General features: G+C 41.9%; 2 protein-coding genes across 6 annotated transcripts in view; one reads left to right on the forward strand and one right to left on the reverse strand.

Moving 5' to 3' along the window:
- The window catches only part of LOC118901809 (cyclic AMP-dependent transcription factor ATF-7), a 90,462-nt gene that overhangs the window by 14,349 nt on the left and 62,421 nt on the right, over nt 1-13,692 (reverse strand). For 4 of the 5 annotated variants that reach the window (XM_036865451.1, XM_036865447.1, XM_036865448.1 and 1 more), the window contains exons 3-7: nt 12,694-12,790; nt 6,592-6,710; nt 3,358-3,498; nt 1,643-1,800; nt 511-610 (exon numbers count right to left, since the gene is read on the reverse strand). In XM_036865451.1, the coding sequence (XP_036721346.1) occupies nt 511-610; nt 1,643-1,800; nt 3,358-3,498; nt 6,592-6,710; nt 12,694-12,790 (615 nt within the window). The remainder of the gene's footprint in view (nt 1-510; nt 611-1,642; nt 1,801-3,357; nt 3,499-6,591; nt 6,711-12,693; nt 12,791-13,692) is intronic. The other variant, XM_036865450.1, reaches the window with a different exon arrangement.
- Nucleotides 8,932-9,231, forward strand: LOC118901811 (potassium voltage-gated channel subfamily E member 3-like). Its single transcript, XM_036865453.1, has one exon. It carries the CDS (start codon nt 8,932-8,934, stop codon nt 9,229-9,231), a length of 300 nt encoding a protein of 99 aa, XP_036721348.1.

Consider the following 13,692-nt stretch of genomic DNA (forward strand, 5'->3'; position numbering starts at 1 on the left):
AAAACCAGAAGGGAACATAATGCTATTAGTGGGGCAACAGCTTCCCCAAATGAAGTGCTTTTGAGATTGGCACATTAGGGCCTGTTCTATGCAACCTGCCCATAGGGCATGCAGAAACAGCCTGGGAAATACCATCCCCCGTGGAGCACCACAGGATAGGGGATCTAATCCTTCAGTGCTATGACAATTTCTATGGGAAAGGCTGAGGCTGTATCTTGAGGAAAGTGGTAGGCAATTTGTGAGGTACTTAGTGCCAAGTGAAATCAACCAATCAGCAGGCTGGCAAAATCAATTCTTAGACCAGGAGCCAACTGTCCAGATGAGCCTTTGTTTACTGTTCCATAGTGCTGGATTGGCAGAGGTTAGTGAAGAGTATGGCAGGCTGCCATGTTCAACTACTACAGACCAGAGCCCACGTTTCCCTGGGGCTCATGTGTGTTTATGAGCATTCAGGTGGAAGGGAGGGGTTAGTGTCTTGGTAGGGTTGGCTGCCCCAACTTCAGAGCTCACCGATATAACAGAAGGCATCTGTACCGGAGGCCCTGGCAGCACAGGCATGGTCTGTCCATTAGCAAGATGCATGACGAGAGGGAGGGAGCCAGTGGGAGACCTAGAGGAAATATGAAGTGAAATGCTCATAATAGAGACCCTTTTGCCAATGATCCTCATCCTATAATTACAGCAGATTTCCCAGTCTTTTCTAGTAGCGTTGTAAAATCTTGGCACCCTCATGAAGGTGGATAAAGCAGGGAATGCTACTTACCTTACCTTATAGATGGAGAGAAATCGCAAGATCTTTACACCTTGCAAATTAAATGCACCACTGAATTCAAGTGGGTGGGAAGCTAATCCTATTAAGAGTTTGGAACAATTAAATAAGCATCCCTACCACTGGCATGTATAAATTCTGTCTTGCCTTAGGCAAGGAATACTTCGACCAAAGCTGCCATTTTGCAAAGCTGAATTATGTCATATGATAGCCAAATCTGAGTAAGTTCCTCCTGTTCCTTTCCACGTTTTGCTCTCCTCTGTCTAAGAAAGAAGCCATCCCTTTGTATTTTTCTTAGTGGGTCTAGAGAACAATAAACTTTAAGAGGCTGAAGCCTGACAACAACCTCTTAACCCATGGGTACCTGGGGACAGGATCTTAAGTCATCCCAATAGGAAATCTGTATGGGCCATGCTGGGAGTGAAGACAAAAGTAGGAATAGCAAAGACCAAGAACCCTAACTGGGACTGAGGGGAACAACCAGACTTAAAAAAGATGACTTAATGGGTTTCAGCGCCTCATTCAGTAGTGCCTCCACAAACATCCATATGATTGAGGCAAAGAACTAAATATATACTTCCCTGTGTGACCTCCACCACTATAATGAACTTCCTAAAGTTCTAAGGATTCTTCTTTTAGATCGAAGAAGTATTAAACCTCCAAATTAAGGCAGTACACCCCCAAATAAATTCTTGCTTGTCTACTAAAAAGGTAAAGAAGATTGTGTTTACGGGGTGAAAAATTTATGTTGAGAGACAATCTCAGTGACTTGTTTTCCTTGAGTATTCAGAAACAGTCTCTATTTAATCAAATAATTTCACACAGAGGAATGACATTCAGGCTTCACTGTTTCTCCCTGCTCTCTTTACTCACCCCAGTTGCCTGTTGGATGGTGGAGCCTGTGTGATGACGGAGGTTGGGGAAGGAAGGGTTGGGTGAAGTGGATCATAGCCCAAGTGGAGAGGCAGGGAGCCAGGGCGTACAATGGTAGGTGTGGGCGTAGAGATCACAACAGGCTTTGGGGCAACATCCTGGGGAGAAGACACCAACAGATTACAAAATGCTTTAAGGGACTGCTTATATGAAAATACATAGCTGGTAAAATCTAGTATAAATTTATTGGAAAGAGCACTTGGACTACTCATGTAAATCATGACCTGATTCCATCGTGATCATGGACCCATACCTCACTCACTCATTCAGTAGGAATGCTGAGTTAAGACCTTTTGGCTATCTCCCTTTCAGGGATGATGGCTATATGAGTGAGATGACAGTTGGCAGATCACTTGAAATTTCTGTAGAAGCACTAGAGTACCATATAAATTCTAAGGAGTGTTATAATTTTTTTTGGCAGGGGACCATGCCGTGCAGCATGTGGGATCTTAGTTCCCCAACCAGGGATCTGCAGTGGAAGCGTGGAGTCTTAAACACTGGACTGCCCGGTAAGTCCCAGGAGTGTTATAATTTTTCATGATCTAGATACTCTCATTCTAAACTTGATGCTCAAGTGTCCACTGATCTCTAATGGGAAAAGACAGGTATAAGACTGGTGATAAGGCAACCCAATTGGTCTTAACCCAACGTCTCCTATAGACCTCTTAAAAAAAGGGCTACGGAAGTTTGAATAATGATCATATTGTGATAAAACAAACTGCTTCCCACTGTTAAGTTGTAAGGACCTCACATTGCCAGTGGCTACAGTGGCCCTGAAAACATCTCTAAACAGCCTCTAGGACCTGGCTGCTGATGAAAAGAGGAGGGAGGATACAGTTGTAATGTTTATGGAGAGGGTAGTTTTGAGATGTTAGCAAACCAATTTTGGAGGGAGGTAAGACGAGGTACAGATGCTCTATCCACAGTGGATATTAAAGTTAATAACCACTGGTAGCACAGCAGAGACTGGAAGGAGGTTTGATGGGGCTTCTGAGGTTATGATGAAATTATCAAGGTGTTGGTTACATAAGCTGTAAACTTTGTGAAAATTCAGTAAGCTGTATACTTACAATTTATGTGCTTTTCTGTATGTGTGTCATATTTCAATAAATTTATAAAAAATAATACTTCACAAAAAGTTTCCTTTAAAAAAAATAATAATCAGAATCCTGATAGATACTCCCTTTGAATCACTAGAAAACTTCCCTCTGGGAAGACTTTTTTTCTAAATTGTTTAATGTTCAATTTATGAATTATGTGATTTTTCTTTTCCACTTATCAATTGAAGTAGTACAACATACATAAAGTACATTAATCTAAAGGATAAAATAAAACTAAATGACTTTTTATATATGTAACAAGTCTTGTTGATGGACATTTGGACTGCTTCCAGTTTTTTGACTATTACAAATACAACTGCTGTGAACTTTCTTATATACTTCTTTTGGTGGACATATGCACTAATTTCTCTTCCATACAGACTTAGAAGTGGAGTTGCTAAGTCAGAGAATAGGTGTAATTATATAAATCTTCTAAACAATTAACATTTATTTATATATAATCAATCCTCCTGTATCACACAATATTTATACAACTAACGCATCAAAACTTCATCTATCAATTAACATTTGAGATGACTCTTGGTAGAGTTTTACCTTCTCCTTGAGTGGTGGGGAGCAGGGGCTAGAGGCAGGACTGTCAGGTGGGGATGAGTCTACCTCCACTGGCTCTTCTTCTTTGATTTTGATGTCTGGTGTAGAAGGCAGAGACATGTCAAGGGGCCCAGAAGCAGCCTGTTAAAAGAGAGAAATGAGCATAGTTCAACTCCATGGATTCCCTTCAAGTTAAAGCTATATCTTCCCAGTTAAAAGATGAGGGAATATACTTCTAAGAAGTTCAGTCCTTGGTCAAAGCACCAAACTGAAAGTCAAGGAAATGTGGAGCCCAGGTTTTATGTACAACTCTGGCCAAATCCTTTAACTTCTCAGGGCTTCTGTTTCCCTCCGATAAAATGAAGTTATATCTGCCTCACCATGGGTAAACACTTATAAAGATTCCGAAAGGGAAAAAAAAAAAAATTAAAATGCTTATAAAGGCCCTGAAAGTAGAAAATTAAAAAAGATGTCATTTATCCATGCAAATACTATGACTATATTATTTTTCAGGAAAGTACGATTCCTGAATCCAGTGCCTTCCTATTCCCAACCAGCTCCACTGGCTACTAGAGAGCTGTGAACAATTTTTCTGCCGATCAGAATGACTAGGTTACCCAATCACCAAAAGCAAAACAAATCAAATTGGCTATTAAAGTACTGTCAACAAGACAGGAAATATCTTTTCTGGGGAACTCTCCATGCTTGATGGTGTTCTCACCCCAAAATCTGGTGCTAGAGGCTAGAAGTTAGGAAGATGGGGGTTTGGGGCAACAAAGAAAGGAAAGGCTGATCATGTGATCAGTGAAAGAAATTAGAACTTGGTCCCAGGAGCAGGACTGGAGAAAACCGGAAGGGAAAGAGTACTTTTCTGGCCATGGTGCAATCAACTCACAGAACTGTGGAGCCATAAATGGCTTTGAAGAGAACAATAAACCATCTGAGATGACCCTGATACTGCGCCACAATAGGAGAGCTGGCACTGCAGTTCAGTTTCATGACAAAGTGGGTCCTTTGTTCTATTCTTCCCATATCCTAGGCTTCTTGGTGAAAGAGGAGCTTTAATTTATCCCTTGCTATCTTAATCACTAGAAATCTTGGTATTTGAGCAAACTGAAGATAATCTAGTGTCTACTACATGGTAATGTAGTGGTAACGGTTCTTTCTCTCCAATCTGATAAGGATGAGCAACAGCAAAGATGGTTGCATTTCTGCCCTCATTTTTTCTACATACATGTCAGGTCCAGTTGGGCTAATTCTCAGATCCCTGAAGTCAGAGGGTGGTAGGAAGGAGAGGCCTCTAAGTAAATACAATCACAAGTTTAAAATCTCCTAGAAGAATCTCCTAGAAAAGCTGTGGTTCATAAAAGTTTGGGGCTCATTAAACACTCCTGGAGACAATTTTCCACTGAGCCTGTGCTTCTCATCAAGTAGACGTGAAGACCACCCCTGACCCAGCAGGGAGAAACACTGAGAGATGCCCAATGAGTAGAGGCCTAACTATGAATGGCTTCCTGTGTCAAGTGAGCTAAAATGGAAGTGGAAAAGACTTGGAGCCTTAAAAGGAGGTTAATTTTCTTGAATTTGCCTATAATGAGTTTGATTTAAAATCCTTCACACCCTGGTGGAAACAATTTGACTGATTTCTTTGTTTGGGGGGAGGGAGAAATGACAGGGGGGATGAGGTAAGGAAACTGTAAAATAAAATTATACCACATAGGTTGAAGCAACTGATTGATGAGGGACCTGGGTCTCTGAAGAAAAAGAAGGACAAGCAGACTGTGGCTAGTTCTGCTGTTTGAAAGGAGAACTACAAATATATGCCACTGTGTTTCCCCACTTTCTTTTAGTTTGCAGGAGACAGCACGAAATGAAGATCACAGAAAAGCTATGGAACTTGGAAAGACCCCCAGTGATAAGAAAACTTCATTCTTATAATTTAAGATGGATGAAAAAATCATGCACAAACTCTCTTGATTTACCTGCTATCTCCCTCTTAAGAGGGAAAGAGCTCCTCCTGGAAATTTTTTCTTATGTCTTGGCTTTCCTATATTCTGATGGGATTCCATGCCTCACTGTACCATGCAATTATGGGAGGTACATGTGTTAATGTATGTATGTTTTGAAACAGAGATACTGGAATTTTTTTCTGAATTATTATGGAACAAAGACATGATTTTACATAGTGACTAATAACCCAGAATTCTAATTCTAAAGTAAACTTTGACCTTCTCAATTTCCTTTTTTTCCAAAACCCCTTATTCCATGGGAATTATTTTTCTTTGACTCTGCTTCTTGAACTATTTCCTCTCTTCCACACTAAAGGATTCTCTAGGGGTCTTGAATATAAAGGTGAAAATCAGAATCACAGCACCTCAGAATCTGAAGTGATTCCAATATTTTAATCCTCTCTACAATATCTATACTAAGTGGCCTACATATAATTGAACACACTTTGTGATAGCTTCCTATCCTGGTCCTATTTCTACCCCTGGGGCACAGAGAATATTAAGTTTAACCCCTCTTTTACATGAAAGCTCTTCAACTAGCAATGTTTGAAGACTGCAATTTTGTTCCAATAAAATTTCTTTTCCAAGCAAAATGTCCTCAGTTTCTTTAAATGTTCCCAAAGTGACCTAATTCCTAGTTCTTTCATCATCCTGGTTGATATCCTTTGAAAGGCTTTAAGAACATCCTTCCTTAAGCTTAATGTCTTGAATATTACTAGAGAGCTACCTGAAGGTAAGAGCGATATACACTGAAACAAAGAAGAGTCGAAATTCAATAAATGTTTATTGATTGGCTGATTGAGTAAAACAGTCCAGGTGAGAAGTCTGATTACCTCAGAAAAGAGTGGGATTTAGCAAAAAAGATGTTATCTAACAAAATCTGAGTAATTTATAATCTTTTTTAACATCTTCAACATATTCAGAACAAAAATAATTAAAAAATAGATTACTGAACAATGCTCCACTGGAAGGGCAAGAAGACTGATTTTTGATGAAGATCCAACACTTGTGCTGGTCCATCATCTGGACCACCTAAAGACCTGAATGGCTGACGAGGATCTGTGAGTACTATCTGGTTCTACAGAACCAAGCCCATAATCTTGTGCTTTAACCAATTAAGCAAATTAATTAATTATAAACTTGCTTAATTATTAATTATCCCAGGGCACAATGAAAGTTGCCTAGATCTGAACACTACCAGTTTTTCAGCAAAAGTCCCGTCTCTTGCCTTTTTTTCATCCTCATCTGCAGCTTTCTTGAATTCATGTTCAAAGGAGCTAGCTAGTTCATTGAAGAGCCCCACCTCTTCACAGTTCTTCAGGAATCTAGTCGGAGTAGGAGTCTGATCTGTAGACATGAAAAGAAAAGGAACCTCTATTTTAGTTTTGACCTGAAATTAAAACTTGAGAGCACATACAGAACACATTTTTATTCTTCTATTTGGAGAGAATCTCTGTGTTCAGGCAAATTTGCTTTAATGGAGCTCTAGTAAGTAAAGACTGGTGTTAGACCACCAGAGGGTGTCTGTGCTGTGTTGCCTCAAGGCCAGCAGAGGGAAGTCAGAACAATGTTTTTGTGTGACTATCTATGTACCACCTTTCTCCCAGAGGCTGGTTTCAGCTCCCTCACCCCCAAAGAAAACAAAACCGCCCACCCAGGTGGAGTCTGTGAAACCTCCAGATAGGAAAATCAAGTACAGTTAAGTGACATTTTCTCTTTACACTTACTCCCTGCTAGGTCTGAAGTGAGTAGGTATACGCAGATGGACGTTAAAATCTGATGAGGAGAAGAAACTGAGGATCAGATGGTTGAGTCTACTTGCTAAAGCTACCAAGTAAGAAATGGTGCCTTGTCTTTCAGTTGTCACTGAGGTAAGGGTCTATTACTTTCTGAAGGCATTCCAGGCAAATCTAGGGTCTGGGGAACAAGACAGCAAGATCATGAGCTAGAAAAGGAAACTGCAAACAATAGAGCTCATTTCATAGAGACCTGGGCCTGAGAGCAAATTCGAGAAACCAGGATATTTGGATTTAGATTTGCCAGCCAAAATATCCTCTCAGAGGCTGCACAAATCTTTCCTCAGCACAGTGCCTCTGCCCTTGGGAAGAGGAAGTCTCTTGGTAAGCCATGGGAACTTTTTAAGCGACCTGAATTTTAGATTTGAGCTTCTCTCTCCCCACCCAGTTTTTCTAGTTTTTCTCTCTTAGGTCAGTTGAATCTTGTTCCCTGGTCCTAACTCTATTATGACAGTTTTCCTTGACATACTAATCACCTCAGGGATTCATCTCATACTCGAAACCACTAAACTGAATGATAGGGATAGAACAATGTTGAAATGATATTTTAAGGAGTGAGACCTGGGGCTAAAACCGTTCCTTCTAGCATGATCAACTGGGAATAGTCCAGTGGCATTTTCCATGGAAACAACATAATTTATTTTTTATTTAAACAAAACCTCTTCTGAATCAGAGTGTTTGGAAAAATTACCACTACCTCCCAAAATAGTTTTAAAAGGTTCTCTGGCAGCTTTGGTTGGCCAACGATAAAGCCACTTTCCCTCCATCTCTGGGTGAGTGGAGGTAATATTCCCTTATGCTTAGAGAGTACTTCAGTAAGGGCACATAAAAAAGTCACGACTCAAGTGGAAGAGGACAGGTCAGCTAAGGGCATGGCTATGGCAGAAGAGGGTCTTTTGGATCTCTGGTCTGAGGCTCATATAAACTTTTCCCATTCATGAACAAACAGCCAAACAGCCAGAACATGTATAAGAAAACCCTTAGCCTGCTCTGATGATTCCAAAGAAATCAACAGGTATTTACTGAATACATTCTGTGTTTTGGTGCTATATGCATACACTTGTGTGTATATTTGGGGGAGGGGGAGAGATAGGAGTATAGGAGCCTGGGCCAAATATAAGACATGGTTCTTGCCATAGAGAACTAAGAGTATGTTTTTTAGTTGAGGAAATCAATTTATATATATAGTATCATAGTATACAAAAAATAGGTGCCATGTACAGTAGAGAATAAAATTGTTATAGAAACTAAATAAAGACAAATTAATGACAGCAGTTAGGAAAGGTTTCAAGAAGCGGGACTTGAGCTGGGCCTTTAAAGAATGGCTTCAGATGGTAGAGAAGAGAGGAGATTAGGAAGATAAGAGGAGTAAGTCAGGTGAAGGCACAGAGAGAGGCAGGGTATGGGCACCAATATATAGATGAGGAGAAAAAGGTATGTCTAGGTCAACTTACATCCCATGTTAGGGATGTAAGTTGCATCTAAAGTTGGGTGGGGCGCATAGTGGAGGGGGTGCAGGCAGTGCTGAGCGCAGGCTCCGAGCAGAGGGGCTGGCAGAGTGCCTTGGGGTGCAGTGTGGGGCACCCGCGAGCCCAGGGCGAGGTGTCCAATGAACAGACGGCGCCCCCGGGAGCCTTGCCCACCGGCAGGACTACAGAATGGTACCCCTAAATGGAGAGAGATTACAGGGCTGATCAGAGAGGACGAGAAACAAGGAAGGCTTCTGAAGGAGAGCATCCTCCGATTCTTCCCCCACCTGAATCCCTGTTGCTATGAAGACCACCAATGGGACTGAGACCTGGTATGAGAGCCTGCACACTGTGTTGAAGGCTCTAAATGCCACTCTTCACAGCAACTTGCTCTGCCGGCCAGGGTCAGACAACCTGACTGAGGAGAGGCGGGCCAGCCTACCTGGCCGCGATGACAACTCCTACATGTACATTCTCTTCATCACGTTCCTATTTGCTGCCACTGTGGGCAGCCTCATCCTCGGATACACCCGCTCCTGCAAAGTGGATAAGCGCAGTGACCCCTATCATGTATACATCAAGAACCAGGTGTCTATGCTCTGATGCTAAGAGCCCGGGGATGGCAGAAGATAAAGATTACTGAGGATTATCTTGTGGGGCCCCCAGAACTCAGCTATGTGTTACATCAGGCCTCAGAATCCTAGTCTTGTAAGATCAACAAGAAACAGTGCTAAGGGAGGTCATTATTGGGGTAGGAGTAGAGGATCTGGCAGACCTAGGCCTTGTGGATAAGGACTTTTTCCAGCAAAGATAGACTACAGACAGTGGGAGCCCTCTGAACAAATATATAAAAGTGGCAGGAACTCCCTGGCGGTCCAGTGGTTAGGACTCTGCGCTCTCACTGCCAAGGGCCTGGGTTCAATCCCTGGTCGGGGAACTGAAATCCCACAAGCTGTGCAGTGTGGCCAGAAAAAAAAAAAAAAAAAAAAAAAAAAAAAAAAAATATATATATATATATATAAAAGTGGCAACAGATGATGACAAATGAGTGTTCTAGTGGCCGGAGTGTTGGGGGCTAGGGGTTAGAGGAAGTTGTAGCAGAGGGAAATGAGACAGGAAAATGCCCTGAGGACACATTTTTGATGTGTTACCTTCAATGACCTGAGAAGCAGCAATGATTATCCCATAACACAGACAGGAAATCTAAGTTATGTTACTTATTTATATTTTTTCACATTTTATGTTTTTCAGCCCATTTAACATTTGTGATTTTATCCCCTGTGAGGGAAGCAGAGCAAGTGCCATTCTGCCCATTTGGGCCAAAGCAGTGCCATGACTGGAACCCAGGTTCTCTGGTCTCCTTGCCTAGTGCTTTGCAAAACTCTGTGCTACCTAGGAGTGGATCTAGGCCTGAAACTTACATAATTCTGGGGGGCCCTCCTTAAAAAAAAGAATTTTAAAATATCTTATTTTTGCAAGTATTACAAAAACATTTCACCATGTTAATACATTGTTAGGGCCCCTCCTAAGATCTTAAGAAGGAACCATTTGAGTACAGGGCCCTGACTGTTAAGCCTCATTAGCTCCATGGTCCCTGTGCCCCTCCAGCTATGTCCCAGTGCCCTTCCCAGCCCCATCTCCAGTCCTGGGGACTTCACTACCTCTAAGGCAGCCTCTAACATTTTGAATGAATTCTGTGAGAAATTTTCTGATATCAAGTTGAAATCTACTTCTAGAAGATTATTATCACACCTAGAAGATTATTATCACACCTAGAAGATTATCATATTAAAAGAGGCAGGTACCTAATTCAGTGGAAAGAGAACCAGCCCTGATTCTACTACCAGCGTGGTGTATAAACTGGCTAGATACTTAAAAATAAATAAATAAAATAAAATAAAATAAAGTTGGGTGGACACCATGGGGCTAGGTTATAGAAAGCCTGAAAACCCAAATGTAAATAGCCTTAAAGTAAGAGAAAACAGGAAGATAATGACAGATTTTGAGCAGAGAAGAATTTCAGGAAGTCTGGCTTTTCGATAGAATGAAAGGTGGATTAGAATGAGAGACGAGTCAAGGAGGCCAGCTAGGAGACTATGGAGGAGTTCAAGCACAGTGACAGTGGATGGCAGGAAGAACAGAAAAGAACAGAACAGTCAGAATTTGAAGAAAGAATAAAACAACTCAAGATTTTGATAATACTGATATCAGTGAATAACAAAGGAGAGGAATTGGTTTAGGGCAGGGGTCCCCAACCTGTGGGCCGTTACCGGTTCGAAGCCTGTTAGGAGCTGGGCCGCAGCAGGAGGTGAGCGGCAGGTGAGAGAACAAAGCTTCATCTGCTGCTCACCATCGCTCCCATTACCACCTGAACCCTCCCCCTACCGCCCCACTCCCACCCTGCCCGCGGTCCGAGGAAAAATTGTCTTCCATGAAACCGGTTCCTGGTGCCAAAAAGGTTGGGGACCGCTGGTTTAGGGGACAAGGAGTTCCCTAATGGACAGTCATTGACATGAAGATTTGAATGACAGAAAGACAGCCAAGCAAGTGTTCAGTAAGGCATTGAAATACATGTGAGATAACCAGGTCTTAATTTAGAGATATGAGAATCACCAGACTAGATAGGATAGCTGAAGTGTGCAATGGGGCGAACACTCCGAAACAGAACGTGAAGAGTAACAGGAAAACATTTTATCTCCTTGGGATTGTCCTGTATCAATTTCTCTCCCCACTGCTGGAGGGCGGCATAGGCCTTTCCATGCATTTGGAATAACCTCTCCAACTTGATAACCTTGACCCAAATTTAACTCTTTCATAAACTTCTCCAATCAATTTCACTTAATAATATTTCTCTTAGTATCGATATTGTTTGTATTATTCACTTATACTTGACTGCAAATACTAAAAATTTTTTTCATATATACATGCCCTGACAATAAACTTAAGTATATGTTGCCTACATATATGTTTACGCCCTCTCCACTGTTTCCGAGGACCTCCCCCAGGCTTTCTTAAGGATCATCAATGACAATGTCCCCAACTCGAGTCTTTTTCCAGGAATTACAATCCACAAGCTCCAGCAAAGTGCCTGGTGCAAACAGTAGATACTCAACAAATACTTGCTGAATTAATAAGGAACAGGAGATCTGTAGTGCAAGCCCCTTTCTTCATGTACAGAAGTATGGTAGGAGGTTCTCTCTTTCCTTCTCTGCGTCTCAGGCAGCATTTTGGCTAGTAGTACTTAGAGAAATTGTGCCTTACCTGAGTTATTAACTGATATAATACAATAATCACCAACTAAATCCCCCACTGGTTAAACATTGGGGTAAGCTTGCTTTAACTCAGGCTAAATCAGAACCCCTCATGGTATCAAAAGAAAAAGCCCATTTTGGTTTGTCTGTTTGTCTAGGTGAAAATGGCACAACAGAACTGCTGCACGGTTTGAGAGGAGTTGCTGAGAATGCTCCCTTGAGAATGGCATAGGTAAGCAAAACAATATCCAAAAAAACCAGTGAGAGGTTCCAGGTCACCCAAATTGGCCTAGAAAAGTCCCACTGACTAAGTGTCTTGTTTGTCCTCAATGGTGTCTGGGTTCATAAAGGGAAGCTGAATTTACAAACTGACAATCTGCCTACTGGGGGTGGGGGGAAGACGACACTGACACCCAGTGGAAGAGAAGTAGCCAGGCTAGGTCGGCTCTCGTGCTTTCTTTTGTTCACCCCTTCACTGTGGGTAGGGAGAAATGTCAAAGGCGTCTTTTGTCTGTAAATCTTCCAAAGTCCTAATAAAAAGAAGGCAAGGAGGGAATAGACTGAAAGAAAGCTAAGACAAAACCTCAACACACCCACCTCAAAAACCACAGAACCCAATCGTATTAAAAACTGAGAGTGGAGGACACTATAGAAACTTGGGAGCTTTTAGTGTTCCTTTTTCCTGATTAAATGCAGATCACATAAGGGCTCTTAATGGGAGAAGGGGAGTACAGCTCCCAGTACATCTGGTCCCTGGTATTAATCTTAACTGTCTGGTGATATCAAGGCACATGGCTTCTGGGGCAGCAAATACCTGCAATGATGACTGAGTCAGTTCGGGCTGGGCCAAATTTCAATGTCATCTCATGCTTGTGTTTATGAACTGCCAGGTGGTCCTCGTTTGTAAATCTCTGAAACGAAACAGAAACAGAGATGTGAAAAAAAAATAAGCCATTCAGTGCCTTTTTAAAGTGTCCTACCAAACATCCTGCAACAAGGTTGGTCCCTGGAAAGAGGGACTGGAGAAGGAATAGAAAAGGAGGAAAAAATGGAAATGATGGAAAAGGAGGAGATGGATTAAAAAAGAGAAAATAGGGAAGGAGAAAACGAAGCACTAGAAATCTTGGAGGAGAGGGTAAGGGGAAGACCGTAGCACCAACTGCTCTGTAATATCAGGTCCAAACTAGAGAAATGGACAGATTGTTGGTGAAGTGGGATCCAGGAAGGAGGTTCCAAATGAAAAAAACATTAAGGCAAACTCGTAGCAAACAAGGGGAAAATAATTTTTAATAAAAATAATAAAGAAAGGAGAAGGGAAAGGCTGGGTACTAGTTGGTCATCACAAAAATAGGAAATTCAGAATGAAGCTCTCCACAGTGGGGCTGAATTGGACTGTTTATGAGGGGGCTAACAGGGAGATAAATTATGCAGGATTAGGAGAACCATTTAACTTCCTGGCCCCCACAGTGCTGCAGCAGGCGTCTGCCCAGATCTTTGGCTCAGGGTTTTAATGAGCCAGGATGGAGCTGTAGAGGACAGAGGCCCAACGGCCAGCAGTAATGGCACACACCAGCCCCATTGGCCAAATGCTGTCTCCCTTCATCGGGCAGCCCGCCTGGGCTCCATCAGCCATAAAGGGGCCAGTGCAATGTTGTTGGCTATATAATGGTAGAATAAAAATGCAAGCAAAAAATTTTTGTTAGGGTAGGGAGAAGCCTGTGGCCAGGATGAGGGAAGGGAAAAAGGAGATGGTATAGAGATTTTATTTATGTAGGGGTTTGGGTGAAAGGACAATGAAAATGTGAGGCTAGGT

The sequence above is a fragment of the Balaenoptera musculus genome, chromosome 10, assembly GCF_009873245.2.
Source record: "Balaenoptera musculus isolate JJ_BM4_2016_0621 chromosome 10, mBalMus1.pri.v3, whole genome shotgun sequence".
NCBI lineage: Eukaryota > Metazoa > Chordata > Mammalia > Artiodactyla > Balaenopteridae > Balaenoptera > Balaenoptera musculus.

What these genes read in the sequence shown, in the direction of transcription:
- LOC118901811 (XM_036865453.1), top strand. Translation starts at nt 8,932, where the DNA reads ATGAAGACCACCAATGGGACTGAGACCTGGTATGAGAGCCTGCACACT.